At 39.8% G+C, this 25,994-nt stretch overlaps 1 protein-coding gene across 1 annotated transcript in view; it reads right to left on the minus strand.

The window, feature by feature from the left end:
- Nucleotides 1-25,994, minus strand: part of RALGAPA2 (Ral GTPase activating protein catalytic subunit alpha 2) — a 322,478-nt gene that overhangs the window by 265,932 nt on the left and 30,552 nt on the right. Inside the window, 1 exon segment of the mRNA XM_043602994.1 lies at nt 22,314-22,366. Coding sequence (XP_043458929.1) covers nt 22,314-22,366 — 53 coding nt within the window.

Consider the following 25,994-nt stretch of genomic DNA (forward strand, 5'->3'; position numbering starts at 1 on the left):
ACCTTTTTCTTTTTTCCCCACTGTAAAGTAAGTTTTGGCAAGTTACCGTTGGATCATAAGATTCCTTGTACTTTATTTGCAACCACCTTTTTAAGAAATGTAGAAATTTAAAAAAACAGTCAAAACATTTTCTTGTTATTGAAAGATATCACTATTTTACCACGAAAAATCTTCTTTCTAGGTTATCTAAGCTAATATTCTAACATTTTAAAAGACGAAGGTAAAAAATTTGTATCCAGATCTCCCGAATAAGTGTATTTCCAGGCAGCTAATAAACTGCCTCCTCCATCTAAACCTGCCTGGGGTTTTGTTTTGTTTCATTTTCTTATCTTAACTTTCCAAGTGGGTCAATAACATACATGTATCACATCATTTGTTCTCAGGTGACGACAGTAAATGTATAAGAACGCCTACTGAGAGAAGGCACAACAGGTAAACTTGCATCAAACGCAGGTGATTCCAAATGGCACAGACTTCACACTCGGCCTGGATGCTTTTCCACCCACAGCCTGGCACTGATGGCACCGCCTCACCATCCGGCTCTCACTGCAAGCGTCACCTCCCCATAGAGGTTTTTCTGGGCGTTCCTTCTAGAAGAGCCTGGTTCCCTCCCCACTGCTCTGATGCTTTCTCTACTGCCCGTTCTGTCCTCTTCATAGCCCTCATCCCTCACTGAAGTCTTCTTCAAGTTCACTCATTTGAAGGCAGTATTTCTTCTACCAGAGTGTAAGCCCTGCAAGCGCAAGAACGCCTCTGTCTTTTCCTCTTAAGCATACCCAGCACCTAGAGCATGGCTGGCACACAGCATGTGCTCAATACATACTCAGTAGAAGAATTCTGCATTCATTTTATTTGTAAAACCATGAGTTTTACAGGTCATCCTGACCTTTGCTTTGTCCCTTTGTTCACGTTAACATAAAATGTACCTTTGTACTCCTTATATGTCATTGACTGATGACCGATATTTACGTTAAAATGTATGGGCATTTTTTAAACCCTGAACTTAGTAAAGAAAACTCAAAGAATAAAAGCTGTATGATTTAAAAGAATTTTTCAAACTCTGACAAACATAAATAAAAAATATAAATATATTTAGTTATGGTATTTCTTACAAATTCTTCATACCACACATCTACACGGATGAAAATGCTATAAAACTATATTGAAGACCATTTCTGATTATATATATTAAAAGCTGTATGTGGCTGACCACATGGCTGACAATCACTGACACGAGCTCTCTCCTACATTTCTACTTTTGACTTCCTCTAGAACATGTTGACTTGGTATTTCTTAAGTGCATAACTCTAAAGTGTATCCTATATCCTGTTTTATTCTGTATTAATGCAGACATACTCCCAAACACACTTACACACACACACACACACACACACACACACACACACACACAATGGACAATCAAATCCCGTTTAGTGAAAAATATCTACGCACTTGATACCAAGCTTGGTGTCTGAAATGCAAAAATAAGTTCATATTTATAAAATACTTAGTTCTTCCTTCTAAGAGTTTTGTGATTAGTGGGCAAGAGAGATGATAAAGAAAATATCATTCAAGAGGAAAAGAAAAAAGCCCAATAGGAGTTTGTATGAGGAGGTGTAGAGGTGAGGGGGAAAGCACCTCATCTCAGAACCTTCACAGAATGGTTCCAGAAAAAAGGGGTGCTTGAGCTGAGACTTGTAGGATTAATTAAATTAGCCTAGTGGAGAACAGGAATAGAAGGAAGAGCATGTGTGAAGGCTAAGAGGCAAAAACAGCTTGATACCTGAAAAGAACAGCAGCAGTTAGAGGGTCTACTTGGTTAGTAGGTAGATGAGGATGGGAGGAGAAGAACTGGATAGGTGAGGCCATGATCTCATGAAGCACTGAATAGGTTCAGTCCCTGAACAAGTTCCAGCGGGGGGGGGGGGGGGGGGGGGGAGAAGGGGGATTTAAGATGACTGAGACGAGAGGCAAAGACATCAATGAAGAGGCAATGGTAGCATTTCAGAGAAGGAATGAAATAGCCTGGACAAAGCTCAGCACGATAAAGAGGAGATGCATATAATAATGATATTTGAAGGTAAAACTGTTGAGCTGGCAGTCAGAGTAGTTGTGGTGAATGGAGTACTCAAGAAGGATTTCCTAGTGGCTCAGTATGCAATACCCCTATCTAAGACATCAAATCCAGAAGGAATCCCAGAATTGAAACATGTCCAATTTGGTTCTGGACGTCCTGGAATTGGAGGTGTCAACAGACTTCTTAGAGGAGATGTTCTAGGCAATTAGATATATATGGGTCTGGAAGGCAGAAGCAGGACTTGGATGGTAACAGAATATAGGCAACAGCTGAAGATATGTATGCATAAGACCCCTCTGAGAGGGCTTAAAATGACAGAAGATGAGACCCTAGAGACATCAGTGCATTGAAGCTCTCTGAAGACAGTAAGGATGAAGAAGGTACAGCAGAAGCTAGAGACATGTGTGCACAGGTCAAAAAAGAAAATTTTGATGTGCCAAGTGTTTGCACATTTATTTATTTTAAAGATTAAAAATACTTATGACTATTTATATGCACAACTAGTCAGAAAAAGTTAAGGATGATGGAAAATATAGGAAACTGATTGCCACCTAACAAAATAACCTCAGTATCAAACCAAGTAAACTCAACGTTATCTGTTGCTCGAAGAACCCATAACCTTCGTCAGCCAGACACCAAACACCAGGCAGGATGGATCAATCTATACATTGTGCAAAGGCAAGTAAATGGCTCTTTGGGGGAAAAAATCAAAGCAGGTCTTCCCCTTGCAATATATATCATCGTGTGTATAAGATGAATAATACACAAAAGGAAGTAAGTAGTATCAACTGGGTTATCTGTTAAGATCCACTATATTAAAAGGGAATCAGAAGTAAATATATCAGTTCTCTATGGAATATTTTAAAAGAACCCATGCAAACACTGTCCTACCAACAAAATGTAAACCTGAACATGCCCAGGAGCTACAGACAAGGCCACAGACAGGAGTGAGAACCCAGAGAGCTGTCTACAAGTTATAGGAAAACATCACAAGCAAAGAGGTTTGTGTGAGAAAATCAACAACTCTGGATCTGAAAATAAAGATCAGGGTCTCAGCAGTCTATTGCCAACCCAAAAGAGCAGCTCTATAGCCCAGAAAAAGCACGACCTGGGGATGGGCTACAAGTCTCCAGACGGAAGAGAGAAAGAAGGCCTCCATTTACATCTTAGTTTTATGGTTCAAACTCAAACTTTCCCTTCACTAAAAAAATGTATTACAGGGGTGCCTGGGTGGCTCAGTCAGTTAAGTGTCCCAACTTCGGCTCAGGTCATGATCTCATGGTTTGTGAGTTCAAGCCTTGCGTCAGGTTCTGTGCTGACAGTTCGGAGCCTGAAGCCTGCTTCAGATTCTGTGTCTCCCTCTCTCTCTGCCCTCCCCCCACTCATCTTCTGTCTCTGTCTCTCTCAAAAATAATAAACATTGAAAAAAAGTTTAAAAAAATGTATTACAAAGGCTAATTCAGCATGTTTGATAACAGATGAATAACACTCGTTGCAGGTGGAGTTCTCTGGGAGATGAATGCTGTGGTGGAGTTAGCAGTGCCCTGGTTTACTGGAAAAGTAACATCTGTGCAAGGGAAATGAAGCAGTAGGAGGGGGCAGGGAGCCTCAGACCACCATACAGAGCTGAAAGTATCTGCCAGCCTAGCAGAAGCTCCAGAGCAAAGATGGCACATTAGAGGGGCCATGTGTGCCTGAAAATGGCGAGGTCCTTGTACCACCACCTTGCTCCATCACTGGCTGGGCATCACGATGAGAAGAGAGCGACTGTAGTTGGAGAGCTGAAGGTACTTACAGCCTCGGGCTGCCAGCTGGCCCTACTCCTTGCAGCTAGGTAGCAAATTCTTTCTTGAAGGGTGATGTGAGCTGCACATCACTCTGTCAGCCACAATAATCTTCCAATTATTAATTAGAATATTCTCATCATATTAAGAGGCTGAAGTACTAAGAGTAGTGAACCCTATTTCAGGGGCATCCTGTCTGCTGGCATTGTTTCTCGTCAATGGGCTGCTGCCGCACACAGACCAAAGCCTCGGTCCATTGAGTGCTTCCTGTCCTTGTTCTGCCTCCTCCTGTGTAGCTCACTCTTCCTGAGGGAATGGCACAGCAAGGACTCAGTGTCCTACTTCCTCGTGCATTCTCTGCCAAGGGTACTGGGCGCCCTGGCTGCATTCTGAGATCATCTTCTGATCCCATTCTGCCACTTGATTTCAAAACATCGTATAGAAGATGCTGAGAAAATTACTCCACAGATTCAGGATAGATCTTATATTGGGCTATACAAATGCTTGGCATGCCTGTTCTTCAGACCTTTACTTTTAGTCAGGAAATTCAGCACTGAATCACACTTTTCAGCTTTCCAAAATACTTACCCTATCTCCTTAAGTTTCTTTTCTTACTGTGCAATAGAGAAAAATGTCTTTTTACTATAAAGAAAATAAAAAATGCAGTGGGATGATGTGTATCTAGATGGTTGGATACTGTCAGTAGGCCACTAGTAGTCTCCAACTTGTTCTGAGGTCAGGTCTATCATCATCACCACTTCTGGATAAAAGTTTTCAGATTTGTAAAATGGATGGACTTTAAAGACACTCAAAAATAAACTCGGTAAGGTTTGGATATGAAACACCATGCCCCAATCTGAGCTACTAAAAACATTCCAAAATGGACAGAATCTTACACAACCACTCAAAGGTTGAAACATCACCTACACTGATGCTTCTTTTTGTACCCAAATATTGCCAGGACCATTTTTTATGCATTGAAGTCTCTGAAGTCAATAAAAATAAAGCCCCACATGACCATCTGTGTCTAAATGCTAAGCCTGTCCCTCAGAAAGTACCAGATGAAGCCTACCTTTACTGAGGCAATTATGGCATTTCTACTGCAGCTGATATTCTAAGCTACACTACTGTGAATGCCACATAAGCTATTGACATCTTGTTTGTAGTTTCACTGGAGAGTAAAATAAAAAAAAATTTCAAGAAAGCCACACAGTGTGAATAAATATTACTTTTCTGAAAAACACATGACTCTGTTTAATGCTCAGTGCTCAGCTGCATCTATATGGTAATCCATTATAGCACACTTGAAATCAAAATTAGGTATTACTACTGATCAGCACATCAGGGAATCTGTCATTCTTTTAACTGATTATCCATAGTTCTTTTTTCTTCAGAACCTACTGCATGACCAGGAATAATGCGAAATGTAAGCTGGAGTTCATACAGGATGCTATAGTATACTTTAAAACTGCTGATCTTCATTTAATTTGTATGGGAAACATTTTTTCCCCAAATTATTACCAGATGATTGCAACATATCCCAGTAGATTCACACTTGATTTCAATTCCACTTAGAAAGGTAGGGCGGTGAAGAATGAGGACAAGATAACATCCTAACTCACGTGAGGTAATCTACCAAAACAATGACCAACTAAACCTGTTATGTCCAGAAGTAGGGAACACGAGCTGCAACTCTCCCTGAAACTAGCCACATGACACAAGGGTGCAAAGTAAAGGAAGTGTTAACTATGGAAAAAATAGGGAGTTTTATCTAAAAGAACATAAGTCTTAGTTCCTTGACCTTTTGAGTAATAAATGAGAAGAAAACTTCTGACATCTGGGCAGGTGATTTTAATGGAAATACCATGGAGGCCCAGGCCACAAGGACAGTCCGGTTTCAGAAGGACCCATGGGAGGGGGAGGAGGAGGCTGGTGGCATGGTCACTTCCAGGTAGACCTACAGAGAGGACAACTTATTCTTCAGCTGTCATGGGCCTAGCCATGCATCTCTTACTGACAATGACTCAGCTTTCTGGTGTAGACAAAATATGTACATTGATCTCTGGGTGTCAACACTTGTTTCAGAACTAAAATTTAAGAGAAATGAGCTAAAATAAGGAACTGCATAATGTTAAATATAAGAGAGCTACATTGTTAGCTTTCTTTAGCAATCCCTTCTCCTTCTCCTTCTCCTTCTATGGCAATCCCTTCCAGAACAGTACGCTATCTACCTAATCACTAGCCATGCTGTTACTGAGCAAGGAAAGCACAGTTCCATCTTGTTACATCCTCTTCAGTCTTTAAAACTGAAGTGAACCATCACCTCTTCAAAAGGGCCCACATTAACCATATCTCTCACCACACCCCTCACCAGCATGCTTCCCAGTTAGACAAACACAGGACCTACCCTACCATTCGGTGCTAGATTCCTTGCTAGAAGGGACCCTCTATTAGCCATCTTGTATCCCCAACCTCAAGAACAGCACTTGGCATGTCATGTTTCCTAATAAGCACTGCATGCACAAAGAGAGGGATGAGTGAAAAATTAAAAAAGAGCAAGACAACGGGAATTCTAATTTTAGTTCATGTGTACAGGCAGACACAAGGAAATGTTCTAGTTTAAGGAAGGTGCTCATACTCTAACACAGTAGAAACACAGAACCTCGCAAGTAGGCACTTGATAAAGACAAGAAAGCATGGGGGGAGCTTGGGTGGCTCAGATGGTTAAGCATCTGACTTTGGCTCAGGTTATGATCTCGCAGTTGGTGAGTTTGAAGCTCTGTGTTGGGCTCTGCGCTGACAGCTCAGAGCCTGCAGCCTGTTTCGGATTCTGTTTCTCCCTCTCTGCCCCTCTCCTGCTCTCTCTCTCTCTCAAAAATAAATAAACATTAAAAAAATGTAAAGGGTGCCTGAGTGGCTCAGTTGGTTGAGCATCTAACTTCCACTCAGGTCATGACCTCACAGTTCATGGGTTCGAGCCCCATGTCAAGTTCTGTGCTGACAGCTCAGAGCCTAAAGCCTGCTTCGGATTCTGTGTTTCCCTCTCTCTCTGCCCCTCCCCTGATGATGCTCTGTCCGTCTCTCTTTCTCAAAAGTAAATAAACGTTAAAATTTTTTTTAATTAAGAAAAAAATATAACAAAGCATGGAATTGTGTTTCCAAACATTATAGGAAACCTTAATGCTTGATTAGGTCATCACTTGAGAGGCAATACTTTTCTCAGCTAAGGAGAAAATGAATAAAAATATTTCAAAAGAGAGACTAAAATAGAAGACAAAGACCCCTGAAGGAAATATGGGATGTAATAAAAAGGGAGGGACATCTAATTTCTCTCTCCTGTATTTTAGAATTCAACCAATATTAAAATGTTGACAACCGCATTAAGCAATTAAAACCCAGAAAGGGTAAAGGAGCCTATCTAACAAGCAAAACACTTAGAGGAATTGCTGCTTAAAGCACAGATGAACCTGCACGGAATCATGTGGGATGGAGGTGGTGCCCCTCCTGTGAGGGCAGAACACACCAGAATATGCAACGAAGGAGGAGACCATCCTACAGAAATATGGAAACTCCTCCTTCTGAAAGAGATTTTCTGAAACAGGGTAATTTTTTTAGAATTTCTGACTCATGTTCTTAAAAGATCCAAGAGGACCCTGAATTTTTTTTTAAGACCTAGGAAAATAAAGAAAACGATGACACACAAATAAGTAACATTCTGAAATGAGGAAATATTACATGAAGATGAAAATACGGAAAGCATGAATCTAGAGTCTGCCACAGAGACCCCCACTGCAACCCTCTGTATCACAAGGCCTCCCAGGAACTAAATAGGTTGAACAGAGAGAAACAGCTAGACAGAGCACATTTAAAGTTGTAAATTCAATATATAACTAAAATTCCTACACAAATCCAAAAAATCAGAATATCCACAGAGGAACAAAAATCGGGCTAATCTCAGTCTTTTTCTCTGCAACATTAACTCCAGAAGACAGTGCAGTCCATGGCTCATTGTAGGCCAAAACAAGTAGAATGCACCCCAGAATATACACCCATATGGAGAACAGAAGCCCCAAAGTAGACCAGGTGCCATGGTAAAAGATAGTTAAACAAACTATAGCTATTTTAAAAAGCAAACAAATCCAGAGTTTTGAGGGAAAAAAAAGAGTACAATTTGGAAAGTATATATACAGCTATATATGTTTGAAGCTAGAAGAAAAAATATTATAGAGCTGGAAGTATACCAGCTGCATATCCCCTCTTCAACATACTAAGAAAATTCACATTCTAGAAAATTCACATTCCAGCAAATACAGAGATTAAACAATCCAAAAACAAAGATGCAGGGGTATAAACACTGTGACAGTGAGCTATATTTATATAATTGGAGTTAATATGGTTATGAAAAGTAGAGTAAATCCTCAAAATGATTAACATAAGAGAAATAACATTCTAAAAATATTATATATTAAAAAAATCTGGATACAAAATACTTAAAATAGCTGATAAGTGAGAAGTACAAAAGATATATGTGGTTAAAGTAAAAGCAGGGGGCTATCATCAAATACTGGTTTTTTTATTAATATGAATAATTACAAGAAAGAAAGTTTTAATACTATTTTATTAATTTAAGGATAATTATTAGAATGACAGAAAATAGAAAGTATATTTTATAATCACAAAGTATATTCCATGAAGTGAAAGTGACCTCTTTCCCAAAAAACAAAAGTAGAAGAAAAACCAAAAATGCTGATTATCACACACACAAAAATATCATAAATACAAACGGGTTAAATTCCTCTACCAAAGACCAAGTCAATCAGAACTGGCTTTCAAACACAGAAAGATTAAGAATAAAATACAGGGGTGCCTGGGTGGCGCAGTCAGTTAAGCGTCTGACTTCAGCCAGGCCACCATCTCGCGGTCCGTGAGTTCGAGCCCCGCGTCGGGCTCTGGGCTGATGGCTCAGAGCCTGGAGCCTGTTTCCGATTCTGTGTCTCCCTCTCTCTCTGCCCCTCCCCTGTTCATGCTCTGTCTCTCTCTGTCCCAAAAATAAATAAACGTTGAAAAAAAAATTAAAAAAAAAAAGAATAAAATACAAAAAACAACATATCAGGCATGCATAGGTACAAACACACAGCAAAGCAGTATCAATATCAAGTGAAAAGGCTTTAAGGGGGACAAAGGGAATCATTTCAAATAGATTAAAAGTGTAATTCACAATTTAAGGATAATATGAACCTTTACGCAACCAATAACATAGCATGAAAATAAAACAAATGCAGAAACTGAGATATTTAATACACTTATAATAGGAGATTTTAATGCACTCTATCTTTGTAAGATATAACAGGCAATACAGTGCAATACAACATCTTTGAATATAGTTAAGAGTTGTTTCATAGATAGATGCAGAGAGGCAAGTCTGTAGAATCACTTCATAGATTCTAACATTCATGAAAATTTACTAAAAGTTATTTTTCTAAGCCATGTGAATAAAACCATCAAAGTAGGAGTTGCACAAGTCACAAGCAAACTCAATGCATTGCAAGCCCACCTTTGAGAGTTTAAACTTAAAAAAAATTGCAAGTACTTGAGGGATTTTAAAACATTCTTTTGGCAACACTCAGGTTAAAAAAAAAACCCATATAATTATAGACTAAAGATTATCAACAACGTGAATGCTGTAGAACAAAAACTGGTCAAAGCTGAAAGAGGCAAATCTGTATAGGTATGCCTACAAAAAAAACACTTCTAAATTTTAAACTCAAAAGGTTGAAAAAAGGTGATTTTAGGAAGAAATCAATTTTTTTAAAGTAAGTTTTGTAAGAACGAAAACATCTCCAAGCACTGCAAATCAGTGCAGGTAATTAAAACAAATACCTTCTAAATCAAACATTTATTTGACTCATTAGTAAGTATTCTTAAGTGCCCCTTTTGTGCCAGGTACCATGTGACGGATCAGAAATAAAGCGATATAGGAAACTGTTCCTGCTCAAAAAGTGACAGCCCTAAAGGGTAAAGGCAAGAACATCAGGGATGTCAGTATGTGCACAAGGGAGTGAGTACAGACAGGGCACATTTCCAAAGGGAGATCACCCTTGGAACTGAATCCTGAAGGATACACAGGAGTACGCCATGCAGTGGAGGGCATTTTTAGGCAGACTAAGCAACAGCAGGAAAAAACAAAAACAAAAACAAAAACAAAAACAAAAGCAAAAACAAAAGCAAACCCTGCTGCTTTGTTGCCAGTGGGAACAAAAGTAAGGCGAGTAACAAGGAATGGAGGTAGAGGCCAGATCAGGAAGGGCCGTGAACATCAGGGGAGTTCAAACTTCATCTTAAAGGCCAAGGGAACCAGAATTACATTACACAAAAAACATTCCAGGTGTGAGAGGGAGACACAAGGGGCAGAGATCATAGACCAAAAGACTAGTTAGTTAACCAGGATACTCAAGTAGGAGGGAAGATTGAAACTCTGAACAAAGGCTGAAGTAGTTATAGGAAAAAGAGGGTATTCAAGAGCACCAGCATGAGATGTACAGAACCATGGAGTAAAGAAAAGTATTACTGATATTGATCAAAGTAGACAGCTACCAATAGGAAAGCATTTTCATCGAGTACTGAAAATGCAAATTCAAAAACTTAGAAGTGTAGGCACTTGATAGATTGTTAAGAGGTTATTTTTTTTTTTTACTTTGTTTAAGATCATGCAAAGGTCTAATATCTTTTTAAAGAAAACCAAATTGCACTAGACTCTTTGCTTTTAATGAGAGAATATCCAGAGACCTTCACAAATCCCCAAATTAGTACCATATAGCAGCACTGGGTGGCTCAGTCAGTTAAGCATCTGACTTTGGATGTCGGCTCAGGTCATAATCTCACAGTTTGTGAGTTTGAGCCCCATGTCAAGCTCCATGCTGATGGCGCAGAGCTGGCTTGAGATTCTTTCTCTCTCTGCCCCAACCCTGATTATATGCTCTCTCGAGAAAAAAAAAAAAGTAGCATATAATTCTACCCACAATATATAGTTTTGCTCTGAGTGAAGCACTCACTAAAACAGATTCTAAAGGAGTCTTCTTTTCACACAAGGATCTTACATGGGAGATCTCAGTCACAAACAATTACTCCATACTTTTCTTCAGTTCATATAAGATTCTATTTTCTGGCTAAAAACTGCACTTTTCAGGTCTCTTTGATTTTGGTACCAGCACAGCTGGTTGGCTGTGTCATATTTTCATAAGATGAAAAAAAAATCACTTCCAAAGAGTTTAGAGGTAAGTTATGAGTAGAGAATTAACAAAGCCTCAGTGAGATGCCACCTTGTGGTTTCTGCCATCCCCAAAACTTAAAGAATTATAAAGCTTGTCTCAACACAATTAGAAAGTGTCGCAGACCTGCAGTCAGCTCAGGACTGGCCACTCCAACAAGTTCACTCAGTGAATGCCCAAGAACAGCTGGTGCATGGCCCACTTCCAGGCAGATTCCCCTTTCAACCTGTCCAGTGTCACAAGCACATCAAACACTAGGTGTCACTCTACAATAGCTGCCACACCACATATCCAAACAAAACAAGACAGAAAATTCACAGCATGTGTTTGTACAACTCTCTCCTAAATTTATAAAAAAGAAACCAACTCATTCAAATTATGTTAACACATTAATTCCAATCAATCTAAAGGGAGAGAAAAAGGTCTTTATATATCTTCTGCTGTTCTAACAATAAGTACAACACGCTGGAGTTCTATTGTGAATTTTCCATATATTTAGCCCTGATGCTGTTTCTACTATCTGCCCTTAAAGGGTTCTTGGAAGCATTTGCTAGTGCTGCCTTCCAGGGGACCTGTTTCTGAGGGTATCAGTTACCAATGAGTCCAGCAGCACACTATGTGAGAGAGGCCAGGAAACTCAGGGCATCTGGATTGCAACAGATAATCACCAGAATGTAATTTCAGACTTCCACAAACATGTCTCCAGTTTCCCTTCCCCAAGGTGAATTGAGTAATTCAGTATATCCTGTTGGGTCAACCCCAAGTTTCTCACCTGTAAGTCTCAAGGCGTAAGGAAAACTGTAGTCTTAAATATTAAATTTAGAAGTTAAAACATCCACTGAAAATGGCTTTCAACTTAGACACTTGCAGTCCAATTCAAATTATTACCATGCTGTAATAAAATAATCAAATTTTAACCTCAAGAATCTCCACAAGGGACTTTATATGTATGTTTATATTTTGTTTGCATCTTCCCATTTGCAGAGATCATAAACATCTCATGATTCAAAGCAGACACCAGTATAACCAGAGGCTATAGGAATGAAAGGCCTGGGCTGTATGTTAATTATTATTCCCCCAGTATCCATTATAGGGCACAGAGTTGAGGAATGATTTCTGAGCTAATGCATCACTACCAGCAACACGTGAGACAAATGAGAAAAGGCACAACTGGCCATCCAGGCCTCTTCTGTAATGTGATCCCTGCAGGGGGGCCTCAAGGAATATTGTGAAGCAGATCACACTATGCTGTAACAATACTGCTCTCATCCGGAGCTGTTCCCAACCAAGGGCTCAACGTTAATAAAAACAAGTATGACTAACGTTAAGCCAGAACAATTACACACCTACATGTATTATCATTTAAAATATATATAACACATTAAAACATACCCCTGATGTCATAAAAGTGACATGACATTCTGCTCAGGATAACCAGTGGTGCTGATTTTGTTTGTCAGCTGGAAAGCAGGTAGCTTTGGGGTGGGAGATGGGTGTCTCTATCCGCTCAGTTCTTTTTAAAATGTTCTCCAGGAAACATGAACTTATACTGAATTTGTTTGTTTGTTTTTCCAGTTCCAATCAGTCATTTAGAATTATGGCAGTGACCCAGGAGCTGCATTCAAAGTTGGCATCATTCTTTTAAAAGAAAAAAAAAAATCCATGGAAGCATCCAAATATTTGAAATCCTCAATAAGAACTTAAATTCAAAGGATTTAAGAAGAATCTGTCTTTCTTGCTCATTTTATTTCTTCTTGTCCCTCCTCCACTCAATATCAGTAAAGTAGTCCTTGTGGAAAAAATAAAAGGCAATAACCTGAGAGGTTTATGGAAGGAAGTCCTTCACCTCAACATGAGAAGGAGGGAGTAGCATTGAAGTATGCTTGCACACTGGACAATCTGAAATAAGTAATGATGAATCAAGCAAAGGGAAGCAGGGAATGGGGAAACTGGTTAGTTGCAAAACTACAGTTGTGCTGTCTTGCTCTGTGTTATTTGCTCGTAAGAAATGGCATTAGCCATTGTATAAAGAAAGCAAAAGGATTGTGATGGAATCCTTCTGGATACCGGCCCTGGATGTGTTGGTCTATGACTTGGCCCAAGCTTTTCCACTGTACCTCTGCAGGAGCTTCTGATTCGTTTTCATCAGCAAAGAGTTATAAAAGATATACAGTTCCACAAAAGAAAGGACCAAGAAGGTGGGGGAAGGAAAGTGAGGTGGGAGGGAGGGGAGAAATGGAAACAAACATCTCAGAACTGTTTGTAATCCCATTGTATTCATAATTCTAGTTTTTCTTCAGGAAATTCTTCTCCATTATTTTTTTTATGTTTATTTATTTCTGAGACAGAGAGAGACAGAGCATGAGTGGGGGAGGGGCAGAGAAAGAGGGACAACAGAATCCAAAGCAAGCTCCAGGCTCTGAGCTGTCAGCACAGAGCCCGACATGGGGCTCAAACTCACAGACCGGGAGATCATGACCTGAGCCGAAGTCGGAAGCTCAACCGACTGAGTCACCCAGGTGCCCCTCTTCTCCATTATTAATATCTGAGGTAGAGAGATGCTATTAACGTGTGAAAAGTTACAATTTCCATATGTATTGGAAATAAAATGAAAGCTCCAATTACTGATGGCAAATACAAAGTAACTATACAGAGGGGAAAACCAGCCACTCATTTCACCTTCTTTTACACGACTCTGGGCACCACAATGGATCTAGTTATGTTATTATTATCAGAAAAGCTAGTAAAATCCTTTCTCCCTATTTTGAGGAAAAGAATTAGAGGCTAAACCCACTATCTATATAAGCTCAGTTGGAACAATAAAGAACACCCAGTGTTGAATTCCATTAAAGTAAGACAGCTTCCACCACAGCCCTGGATTTACCACCGGTCAGTTATGACTCCCAAATATAACTATAGCCAGCATGACTCTACAAGCACGTCCTGCCTCCAATCCAGCATTACCTCCACACAGGAAGGGAAGGGAGATGGTAGGTAGGAAGTCTACAGTAAATTTCAAACAAGCCAACTTCATCTTCAATAGTAAAGAAAAAACAAACACTAGTGACCATAGTTATATTCCTGTTCCTCTGACTGCCCTTGAAGAAGCCCACAGATCATCTACATTCTCTGGGTAGCTCATCTGCTATTGTTTGTCTCTAGTGCCCATGCCTCTCCAACCTGAATCTCCCCCACCAAAGGAAGGGAGAAGGAGAAACAGCATACATACCTTGAACTGACACCATAAGTGTTTTTTTGATACTGTGGGGAGAGAAGTGGGTGCAGGGAAGGCAGGGGGTGTGATGGGGAGATAAAGTAGTACTTAATTTGGCCATTATTTGAAGTCTTATTTTCAGCTAAAAACAAACATAGAAAGAGTAGAATGAATCTGTGTGTGGCTTTTCAATTTTGTGTTTGCATAAGACCACACTGGAGCCATGCTTCTCCAACTGGAGGAGGAAAAGGCATAATCTCCCCCGGCACTTTGGTAACTCTGCCTGAGAAGCCCAGGGAAACCATTTCAGTAAAACCCTAAACCTTAAGTTAAGTCCCCTGCAACACAATGTGCAACATGCTGAGGATTTAACCAAGCATTTAACAAAAAGATGTAAGTCTTTCAAATGAGGTACCAAAGCTCTGTGGGAAGACTATTGAGCTTCTCTGTCCAATCAGTAGCCACTAGCCACAGGTGGCTATTCTAAAATTTAAATCAAATGAAATTATTTATAATTAAAATTTCAGTCACAGCATCCACATTTGAGGCACTAACCAGCCCATGTAGCTCATGGTTACCTAACTGGGTAGTACAGATACAGAATCTTCCCAGGATCACAGAAAGTTCTATTGAACAGAGTTGTCCTAGAGAAAAAGCAACTGAGGTGTTTAGATCTGCAAAGGCTAGTCAGAGTCAAGTCAATTTAATATTTAAAACTAAATGAAAGCGTGAAATTAAATTTCATGCTAAAAGACTTACCCGTGAACTTCCTGATCTGTAGTGTCATGGGTTGTTAGGGCTGGAAGAGACAGACCCCAGAGCTATCCAGTACCTCTCCTTCACATCACATACAAGAAAGCCCAGGTAAGGAAAGGGCGAGTACCCAACTCAAAGCCACACAGCTTGTTAGCGTCAAGGCCTGATCTAAAGAGACCTTCTTCCTATTTCTTTTATCCAGAGAGAGATTTAGGTGAGGAAGGAAAATGTCTTTAACATAAAAATCACAAATAACCCCATGGGAAATAAGATGCGACTTCAAGAAGCTTTAATCCAACACTAAATATAAACAGGTGCAAATCGGGGCAGGGGGTGCATAGGAGGGAGAATACAAAGGATTGTATGGAATGGTTGCTGGCCTCAGGAACTTTATAGTCTCATTAGGAAGCTAAGACACAGCCACCTTCAGGGAAAACTAAGAACACCTGGCTATAATGAAATGGTAACTAGCCGGAGCATATTTATACAAGTTCACAGAAAAAAAAAAAAAAAACGGGCACCTCTAGCTGGAGTTGCCAGAAGAAATCAGTGGGTCTGAACGGAGCCTGAAAGTATGGGCCAGATGACAAGGAGAGCAAAGGGCAGTCCCTGAAAGCAGAATTGCATAAACCAGGAGGCCAGAAGTAAAATTACGCAAAAAGAGGTAAAGGAGCAGTAAGCAAAGCAGTATGTGTGTGAGAGAGCACCTTCGCAGAACAACATCCCCAATGACCGGTGAAAGAAAGCCACACAGGGACCCTGGAGAGGCTCGAAATGTTAGCCCAGCTCACGCCACACTTTACAGGTTATAAAGAAACTGTTCAGGTCTCTAGGAAGAAAAAAACAGGACTTACTTAATCTGGTGGGGTAATTTGGATAAATGTAAAAATAAGGAATCTAGAAGTCAAATGTTCTGTACATCTGTGATTGCTAACTCTGTAATTACTTGAAAGATAGATAAATGAGCAGCATTCTGAGGCCAGAACATTTATAAGCTTTGAAATTAAATGCCTTCTGTCAATGTATATTTTAATTGGGGTGTGGGTACGGGGGTGAGGAAATACCTTGCTATCAAATTCTAGAATTTTCTTAACCATATATAAGTAACTCCAAACTACTGCATTTCTGTACTAATGGCATACAATATGGCAGACAACTCAAAACAACATCTCTGTATTAACTCTATTTTCTTATTTTCTGTATTCTTGATGCTCTGACATCTGGGGCTTGCCCACATGCCTCTGACAGGCAAACCAACAAATCCCAAATCCACTCCTGCAACCACCTCCTCTTATGGGCTCTCACACTTGGGACACTATCCTCCTCTTAAAATCACCAGGGGATTAGGTACTGGACACCTAGGGACCACCTCTACAGCCCAGAGCCTGCCAAAATTATCCAAACTATCCAATCCTAAACTTGTTTAGCTTGCTTACCTTGCCTTACCCATTCCTTCCTTCCCACAATAAAGGCTCCCCACCTCAGATCCCCCCCTGCCTGCTCTCTGTATGCTCTCTGTGGCTTCTCTTCATAGTCCTGCTAACATGCGATGACTCCTGTTTCTGTTGTACTCCTGTGAGTACAATAAAAATTTCTTCCTTCATGGCAATCATTTTCATGTCTGTGTGTCTGTCTTACCATACCTGATTAAAACAAATTCCATGTACCATTAAAACAGCCTCTCAAGTACTGAATCCAAAAGGTTCTCAAAGTCAGGTGAATTATTTGGCCTTGAAGCCCATTTATCATGTACCTTACATTTCTATCCCAGCCCTCCTTTTCCCCTATGCAAGTAGCTACCTCAAGGGCTACCACCAAAGTATCACTTCTACAAGGGGCCATTCAGAATTTTCTGTGACTCAGAAAGTCATTACTGGAGCTCTGGCATAAATCCATTGTTACCAGTGGACGCTTCAGTTAGTATGAAATGTAACATATGCTCAATGAGGCAGGGGGTTCTGTCTAACTTACCCACTGGCACATCTCCAGCACCTAGCAATGTGCCTGGAACATAGCTGGTATCCAATAAATGTGCATAATAAATGAATTATACAAGAATAGATACATACTGGTTTACATGGCCTGTAAGATACAGCTTCAGAAGCAGGAGAATATTGAAATTCTTACATGGAAGGTGGCATGGCACCTTAAGAAAATGGGTTCTACAGTCAGACCAGAGGTTAAACCCCTATGTGCCATTTGATAGATGTGCAATCTTGGCCAAGTCACCCAACATAATAAAGGCCCCATTCTTCCACTGACAAAAACTGGGAAGACAGAACCCACTTCAACAGGAAGGAATGACACAGGATGGCCATGTAAAACACTTATATTCTCATCAAGATGGCAATGTAAATTCATTTGATGGGGTCCCACACTATCATCCCCACTCCCATTTGAAACACATGACAATGATCGATGAAATATATTTTTTTAAAAAAGAGTAAAATTAACAAGTGAATCTCAGTAGAAAAAAAAAAAAAAGACAGACATCCCCATGAACCAGCAACCACAGAAACTCTAAGTGATGCACAGATTTGTAGCCACAGGCAAAGGTGTCTGGAGGTCAACTTCAAACAGTACAAGTCCTCCCACTGGAGATAAAGGCAGATGGAAAGGTGTGCTTGCTGCCTGAAACCACGACTTCAACTGAGCTAGCAGCCTTGATTGCACACCACTTGCTTCATCAGAGTGCTGTAATGTCTCCAGTAGCTCATTACATGCAAACACTACTGCTTCCTTTCCAAAGGTTCCCTTCCAGATTGCCCCTGACTTACAGAGGCAGGCAGCAGGTCTCCCTGCATACTCTCCTTCTGAGCCTTCTGAACTCTCTCTCACCTCTGTGCTTTCTTCCAATCAACTTCGTATTTATAGACTGTCTTTACACAATATCCCTTCTGTGATTTAACATGTCTTAATAATTCCACCTTTTTTAAAGGAAGCCTTTCCCAGTTATTTACACCTTGATATGTATTTACCTCCAAATCCTTGTAAACCATCTCTTTATACGGCACTAACTTGTAGAAAGTAGCAGTGAAGTTACTTAATTCTCAGAATGAACCATACAAATTACAACCTACCTTCTATAGCCAGAGACAGAAAGAGAACATAAACAAAAGTAATGCAGTTCATTATTCATTCATATTTACTATGCAAAATGAAAGTTTTATGGAGCTTTGAATAACATATATTTGTTCTATTATATAGGCAACTAATCCTCTGTAGACAGTAATGTATCTGTAATAACACCCTCCCTAATCTAGAATTTTTGGACACAAGAAGGTATTAAAACCTCCTCTGTGGGAGGTATAGGACTACGGTCCCCGATGGGCTTTCTCACTGCAGGACAACTAGATTTGCAATCAGTGGCAGCAAATGTAATTCTCAAAACACATCTGGGCTTTAGAGGACACTGGGAACCTAACAAAAGACTTAAAAAATGGAAGGAAAGGAAGTAGCAAGAAGGAAGGTGAGAGAAGAAAAGTCAGCCAAAACCTGATCTGTAAGCCACAAGCTCAAGAGAAACAATTTGAGATACCGGAGAACTAATGCCAATTCTACTACAGGATCTCTGGATCCCTGTGCCTTCCAGACTCCAGTTCCCACCACACCTTAAGTTTGAGGAAATGAACTCGAGATTCCATTTATAAACCAGGATCCTCAAATGGAGCCAAAGTGGTCCCAACCAAGAACACTCCCAGCCTCCTGGCAAAAGAAAAATAAACCCTCCAGAAAAACACAGGCTTGAAACAGATTAAATTGTTCAATTAAATCTGATTTCAAAATCCTACCACAAAAGTATGCAAGAAAAGAAGCCATGTTGAGAGATAGCAGATTTAGACAACTGAAGACTTTAAATATCGGAATGATCAGATACAGAATATGAAATGTTACATTGTTAAATGTTCAAGAAACAAAAGAGGTCTAGAAAGGAACAAGTATCAAAAGTATCAAAAGCAACCAGCCACACATGAGCACCAAACTTAAGTAAAAACATGAAAAAAAAATTGTGATTTAAAACACAATAGAATGGTTCAGCAGCAGATGAGACCAAGAAACTCCCTGGAATGCAGCACAAGGAGGCTGGGAAAGAGGGTGAAAGCATGCTGGAGACGCATGGAGGAGAGAGCAAGAGTTTTAAATAAGAATCCTGGGAAGTACACCAGGAGGACAGAAAAGAGTCAACATTTGATCAGAGACAGCAGCTATTTTACAGAAATGATACACGATCTGAATCCGGAAATAGAGGAAACACACAGACACCAAGCAAGACAAGAGATCTTCCAGTAGACATTCTGTGGCGAAGCTGCAGGACACCAAAGACTAAGAAAAAGACTTTAAGAGAAGCCAGAGAGAAAAGGCATTTAAAGCAACAAGTAGACAGGGAACAGAGTTTAAGGCTGCTGCAATGGTAACCAGAAGCTAACAAAATGGTATCTGTAAAGGGTGACACAAGTACTTTTATTTGTCGCTACTGCTAATACTATGTCTAAAATACCTAACAACCGAAGACAATGAAGATCAATATGGAGTAGATAAAATTGAAAGAATTATGACCCTCAAAAGAAGGGTCACACTAATAAATTTTAAAACTCTGGTGATCAGAAATTCTTAGAATTCCTCAAATTCTTTTTTTAAAGCTTACTTAGTTATTTTGAGAGAGAGAGAGTGCAAGCAGGGGAGGGGCAGAGAGGGAAAAAGAGAATCCCAAGCAGGCTCAGGATGCCAGCACAGAGCCTGATGTGGGGTTTGAACCTATGAACCATGAGATCATGACCTGAGCCAAAGTCAGATGCTTAACTGACTGAGCCACTGAGGCACCCCTAGAATTCCTCAAATTCTTAAAAAATATATATATAATTTGCCAAACCTGAATCAAGAAAAAATAGAAAACCTGAAAAATCCTAAAATGATTAAAGAAACTGAATGAGTGGTTAAAATCTTCCCACTAAAAACAAAACAAAAAAGCACCAGTTTCAGATGGTTGTTACAGGAAAGACTAAAAAACATTCCAGGAGCACATCATTCCAATCTTATGCAAACTATTTTATATAACAGAAAAAGAAATACTTGACACCAGGTTCTACAGGATCATTCAAAAACAATGTGAGGAAAAGGAAATTTAGGCCAACCTCAAGTTTAGAACATAGATCCAAAAATGGCAACAAAGTATGAGCCTCCCCCAAATTCAGAACTGCATTTTACTACATTAATATTCATGAAGGATCATCACATGGTTATCTCAGTGAATGCAGAAAAAAAAAATAGAAGTGAACTTAATCTGATAAAGAGTTATCTACCAAAACTTTAAAGAAAACATTGTCCTCAATAATGAAACGTTAATAAAACTCTCTTTGAATCAGAAGCAGGATGACCATCTTTATCATGTCTATTTACCAAGGGACTGAAGGGCTGGGTTGGCACCGTAAGACAAGAAAACAGACTAACTGGCAAGCTTGTCATTATTCACAACCAGACAGTCCACCAAGAAGACAACAAAAAAAAAATCTGTAAACAAAATGTTGAAATTAAATAAATCATGCATGTTCATTTAATCCAGCAGTGGGAATGGAATGAACTTGAACAAAGTTCAAAAACATGGATAAATCTCAGAAATAATGCTGAGTGTAAAAGGCAAGCCACAGATGATTATGTCCCATGTGAGACCATTTTTATTACACTCAAAACCAAACAAAACACAATGCATTGTTTAGGGATACAAATACTTGTGGTAAAACCATTTTCAAAAAAGAAAGGGAAAAGCATAATGCAAGGGAGCGGCTGCCTCCAGAGAAGAGAAAGAACAGGATCAAGGAGAAGCACCCAAGTACCTTCTACTTCTTAAAATGTTGGAGGGGGAGGGAGTCAAGAGAATGAGCTTTATCGCCATGCTTCAAAACTTGCATTTATGTTATAGATGCTTTAGTAAATATATCAAATGCTACATGTATAAGATAATTAACGGAATAGTTCAAACAAATGATGGTCAGTAAATACATATTTAAGTGACATACTTAATCAAAGCTCCTGTTAAAAAAACTCCTCTGCACAGGTTTCATTCACAGGAGGGTTACCACAGAAAATACATAAAATGCAGTTATTATTACTCTGGGGAAGGAGTACAGCCCTTAAAGGAGAGAATGAGGAACCACAGTTACTGACTGTCAGTCACAAGCCAAATACTGGGTGGGAGAGGTTTTCATATCTGTTTTATTTCATAAATCCACAAACCCAAAAAGTCCATGGAAGCCTTCTCCCCTGGCCTCCCCCTCCAGCCAGCTCTGCAACAAATATGTCCTTTAGAGTCATAAAGTTGACCTCACACCAAGCTAAGCACATGTTTCTGAAAGTTAATTGTTGGTTATCTAGAAATTATTCATGATTTGAAGAGACATGTGCTTAGGTTACATGTGCTTACAATTTTTTTCTAGTATAGGTCCCAAGTTATCAGTAACCTAGCCACTTGTCTAATACATGTAGACAAGAATGACTTTAAGCTTAATAGGTCAAGAACTACACCCAAATATTGTTTCAACTTTTAAAAGAAAATATGATCCAGGGTGCCTGGGTGGCTCAGTTTGTTAAATATCCAACCATGATTTCAGCCCAGGTCATGGTTTGTGAGATCAAGCCCCACGTCCAGCTCTGTGCTTGACAGCACGGAACCTACTTGGGATTCTCTCTCCCTCTCTCTGCCCCTCCTCAGCTGGTGTGCACTCTCTCTCTCTCTCCCAAAAATAAACAAACTTAAAAAAAAAAAAAGAATATATGATCAACACACATTGACACACAGACACATACAAACATTGCAATCTCACTAGTGGTCAGAAAAATATATTAAAAAGAATAAGTTTTTGCATGTCAGTTTGTGTATATTTAAAAAAAACTATCACCAGTGTTGGCTGGGGAAACACACACATGACTTCAACATAAGTTTACATATAACTTTACGTGACTTTTTTGAAAAGCAATTTGACAATATCAGTATTTGAAATGTGTATACATTTCTATCTAATAATTTCACATCTAGGTAACCATATAGGAAAAATTCTCTCACATTTCCAAAAAAAAAATTCTTTACAGCAATGTTTGTAAAAGAGGAAGGAAAGAAATACATGCCCATCACTTTTTTATGTCTTCAAATGAAATTAAGATCTACAATATCATATTTTCAGCAAAAACCTTAAAAGCTAAATGAATTAACAAAAACTTACTTCAAAAAGAAAGAGGATGGAGTCCAGCTCCTCCCTTTGTGACTTATTATTCCCTGGAATACATAAAAAAATTAGTTATCATGACAATGTATACATTTTAGGATATTAAAAATTATGTTACCTTAAAAACATTTAAACTTCAACATACATTCATTTATTCAAAAACTACAAGGAGGCAGTGTGGAACCCATGTCAGGCATGTAGACAGACACCAAGCCAGACCACCCGAGCCCACATCTAGCAGAGTTTCTCCTCGCTAACTGTTTAAACACAGCTTCCATATTTTCTAGGTCACTATCAACCCATGGAAGGCGATTTATTCATTTCTCAATTGGTTACTTCTGAGTTCAAGTTATGATGGACTACACAGCAAAAGCAAAGAAAGAATTCTCATTTTTTTATATGAAGGGGCATAGAGAAATCATAACTATAAAAAGTCATGTATCTCTTTAGGCAATTGCACACTGTCCTCTTGATAATAACTAAATAATAAAAACTAAAAACCTATAGCAGCAGTTTCCATTTATTGCCCAGTCTCTAAGTAGTGAGCCCTGTGCTAAGTGTTTGGCATTCAGCATCTAACTTGGAAAACTGTTTCTGTAAAGGGCTGATAGTAAATATTTTAGGCTTTGCAACCTGTCTTGCAAGCATTCAACTCTGCCATGATGGGGCAAAAAGAGCCATGGATAACACATGAATGAGCTGGGTATGGCTGTGTCCAAAAAATTATTTATAAAACAGGCACTGAGCTGTAAGTTGTGGACCCCTGAGGTAACTGAATCCCCACAGCTCTGTGAAGTAAGATACTATTCATTCATTGAACAAATACTGAAGAATGGCTCTATGTCATTCTAAGGATTCTTCCAGGACCTGAGGATGCAGATGAACAGAACACGACAATCCTTGCCCTGAGGAAGCTTATATTCTGACAGGAGGAGGCATCCAACAAATGAGAAAAATAAGAGGGAAGGCAGATGGGAATGTCAAAAGACATGGTATGCAATTTTGACTAGGGAAGTCAGGGAACATGGTGCTGATAAGATGACATCTGAGCAAAGATCTGAAAGAAGAAAGGGAAGAAGCCACATGGAAATCTGGAGGTAAGCAAACAAGCCATATGGAAATTTGGGAGAAATGTGTTCCAGGCAGAGGGACTGGACAATGCAAAGTCCTTATGTCTGAACAAGTATGGCATGGTCAGAAAACAGTAAGAAGGACCTTATGTCTGGAGTGAAGGGGGAGAACTGCATCAGGTGAGGTTAGAAAGCAGTAGGATAAAGGCAGGCAGGTAGGGTCTGAGGCCATTGTAATGACTTCCAGAATTGAGAAGCCATTTAAGGGTTCAGAGTGCTGAGTCATGATCTGACCCATTTTTAAAGCGTCATTCCAGCTGCTCTTCCAAAGAGACTCTCAAGGGGGTGCAGGGCGCAAAGGTGGAAAGGGAAAGATCATTTCTGGGGCATGCAATAATCCAGGTGAGCATAATGGGAACACTGGCATTACCAGCCCAGGCAGTGAGAAAAAGCCAATGATTCTGGATGTATTTTGAAGGTAGAGCCAATATACTCAGGTTTTGGCCTGAATAACTGGAAGGCTGGTTATCACAAGATGATTTCATCATTTATAGCAAACATCTTCCTTCATTCTGTTGTTTTGGTATACTTTCTTCCTAGTACTCCAATCAAAACACAGATTGTATTAACAGCAAGAAACTGCAAAATCTCACCCTATTTTTATTGGTTCTTTACTATGATTCTTTGTAGTAGACTGCAAGAATGAAGTTTTTCCTCTCCTATCAAGAGATACCTATTTCTCTATATGTTGCATCTGAGATGCCACATAGCTTGCTCTGGCCAATGTGACATTAGCAACTGGGAGGTAGCAAGTACAACCTTAAAAAGCCTTTTGCACTTGCTGAGCTTACAATCCTAAGGCCAGCATGTAAAGAGCTCAAGATAGCCTGCTAACATGGAGGAGAACTAAGACGCCCTGGTCAATAGCTTGCCAACTACAAGACATGTAAATGAGGCCATCCACTACTAGCTGATGTTAAGAGGCATGAGCCAGCCTAAACCTGAAGAACTGCCAAAAAAACCCCAGAAAATTATAAGCTAAATGACTTATTTTAAAGCACTTAGTCTTGGGATGGTTTATAATGTAATTTGTTATGCAGCACAAACTAACTGATACAGTCTTGAGCAATGAGATTTTTCTAAAAGGACAAAGAAAGCAAAAGGGGGAAAAGGAGGCACAGAGGAGCCTTTAAAATGGGGCTTGGGGTGCCTGGGTGGCTCAGTCGTCTGACTTCAGCTCAGGGCATGATCTCACGGTTTGTGAGTTCGAGCCCTGCATCGGGCTCTGTGCTAACAGCTCAGAGCCTGGAGCCTGCTTCAGATTCTGTGTCTCCCTCTCTTTCTGCCCCTCCCCCACTTGTGCTCTGTCTCTTGCTTGCTCTCTCAAAAATAAATAAACATTAAAAAAATAAAGTGGGGCTTTTTGGTTGTAGTGCTTTTTTTTAAGGTAAGAGATTTTAATATTTTTCTTTGTTTTTTTTTTAATTTTTTTTAACTTTTATTTATTTTTGAGACAGAGAAAGACAGAGCATGAACTGGGGAGGAGCAGAGAGAGAGGGAGACACAGAATCTGAAACAGGCTCCAGGCTCTGAGCTGTCAGCACAGAGCCCGACACGGGGCTCGAACTCACGGACCGTGATATCATGACCTGAGCTGAAGTCGGACACCCAACCGACCAAGCCACCCAGGCGCCCCTCTTTGGTGTTTTGATTACCCATAATATCACACTTTTCTCCTCCACACAACTGCAAAAAAAAGTTAAGTGGAGCAAAACTGGAAAACAAGTTAAAAATCAAATCGTTTCATATTTGAAATATCTACCAATTTGGAAAAAAAATAAGCTCAAGATTTATATCAATTTGTAAATCACAGGGGAAAAAACTGAGCAATTCATTGAAAAACAAAATACGAAACCTGTTGGCATCCTTGGACACATGCCCATATTTGATTTGTTGACCTCCCAGAGCCTGGAGCATTCTGTAAAACTCTGAGGCATCTGCTATATGTCAGAGACAACCACAGTGCATTGTCCCACATTCCTTCCCCTCTGTGCCTAACATCTGCCTCAGGTTTTACAGAAGCAGTCAGGGCATCTATACACTCCTCTCTGCGTCCTCTTCTGTATACCTGACCCTGTCTCAACACACGTCCCCCAATACCCTGTCATCAGTTATCTCTCTCTTGTCAGCCTGCGAACAGGCAAGTGCATCCTTCAAAACCCTACCATGACCAAGCTACTCCTTGAGATACGATCCTGTCTTCATCATCAAACAGATGAAGAAAACCCTTCTAAAAGGGTATTCTTGTGCATAGTCTTCACTATCTCACCCTGTTACTCCATTTCTCCCCATCTGGCTTCTGATCCCACTACTCACCTAGACCTTTCTTTCAGCACTCAGGGACAACCTCCTTGATGCATTGCCACTTCCTAGTCCTACTGCTCAACTTTTTGCATCGTCAGACATTGCTGACATTTCATTCCCTGAAATTCTCTTTTCTCTGCACTTCCGTGACAAAACACTTTCCTGGCACCCAACCCCCTTCCCAGCCCACACACTACTTTATCTTTCCTCTTTATCTGCTCAATGAAAGAATGGATTACCCCAA

This window comes from Prionailurus bengalensis, chromosome A3, assembly GCF_016509475.1.
Source record: "Prionailurus bengalensis isolate Pbe53 chromosome A3, Fcat_Pben_1.1_paternal_pri, whole genome shotgun sequence".
NCBI classification, from domain to species: Eukaryota; Metazoa; Chordata; class Mammalia; order Carnivora; family Felidae; genus Prionailurus; species Prionailurus bengalensis.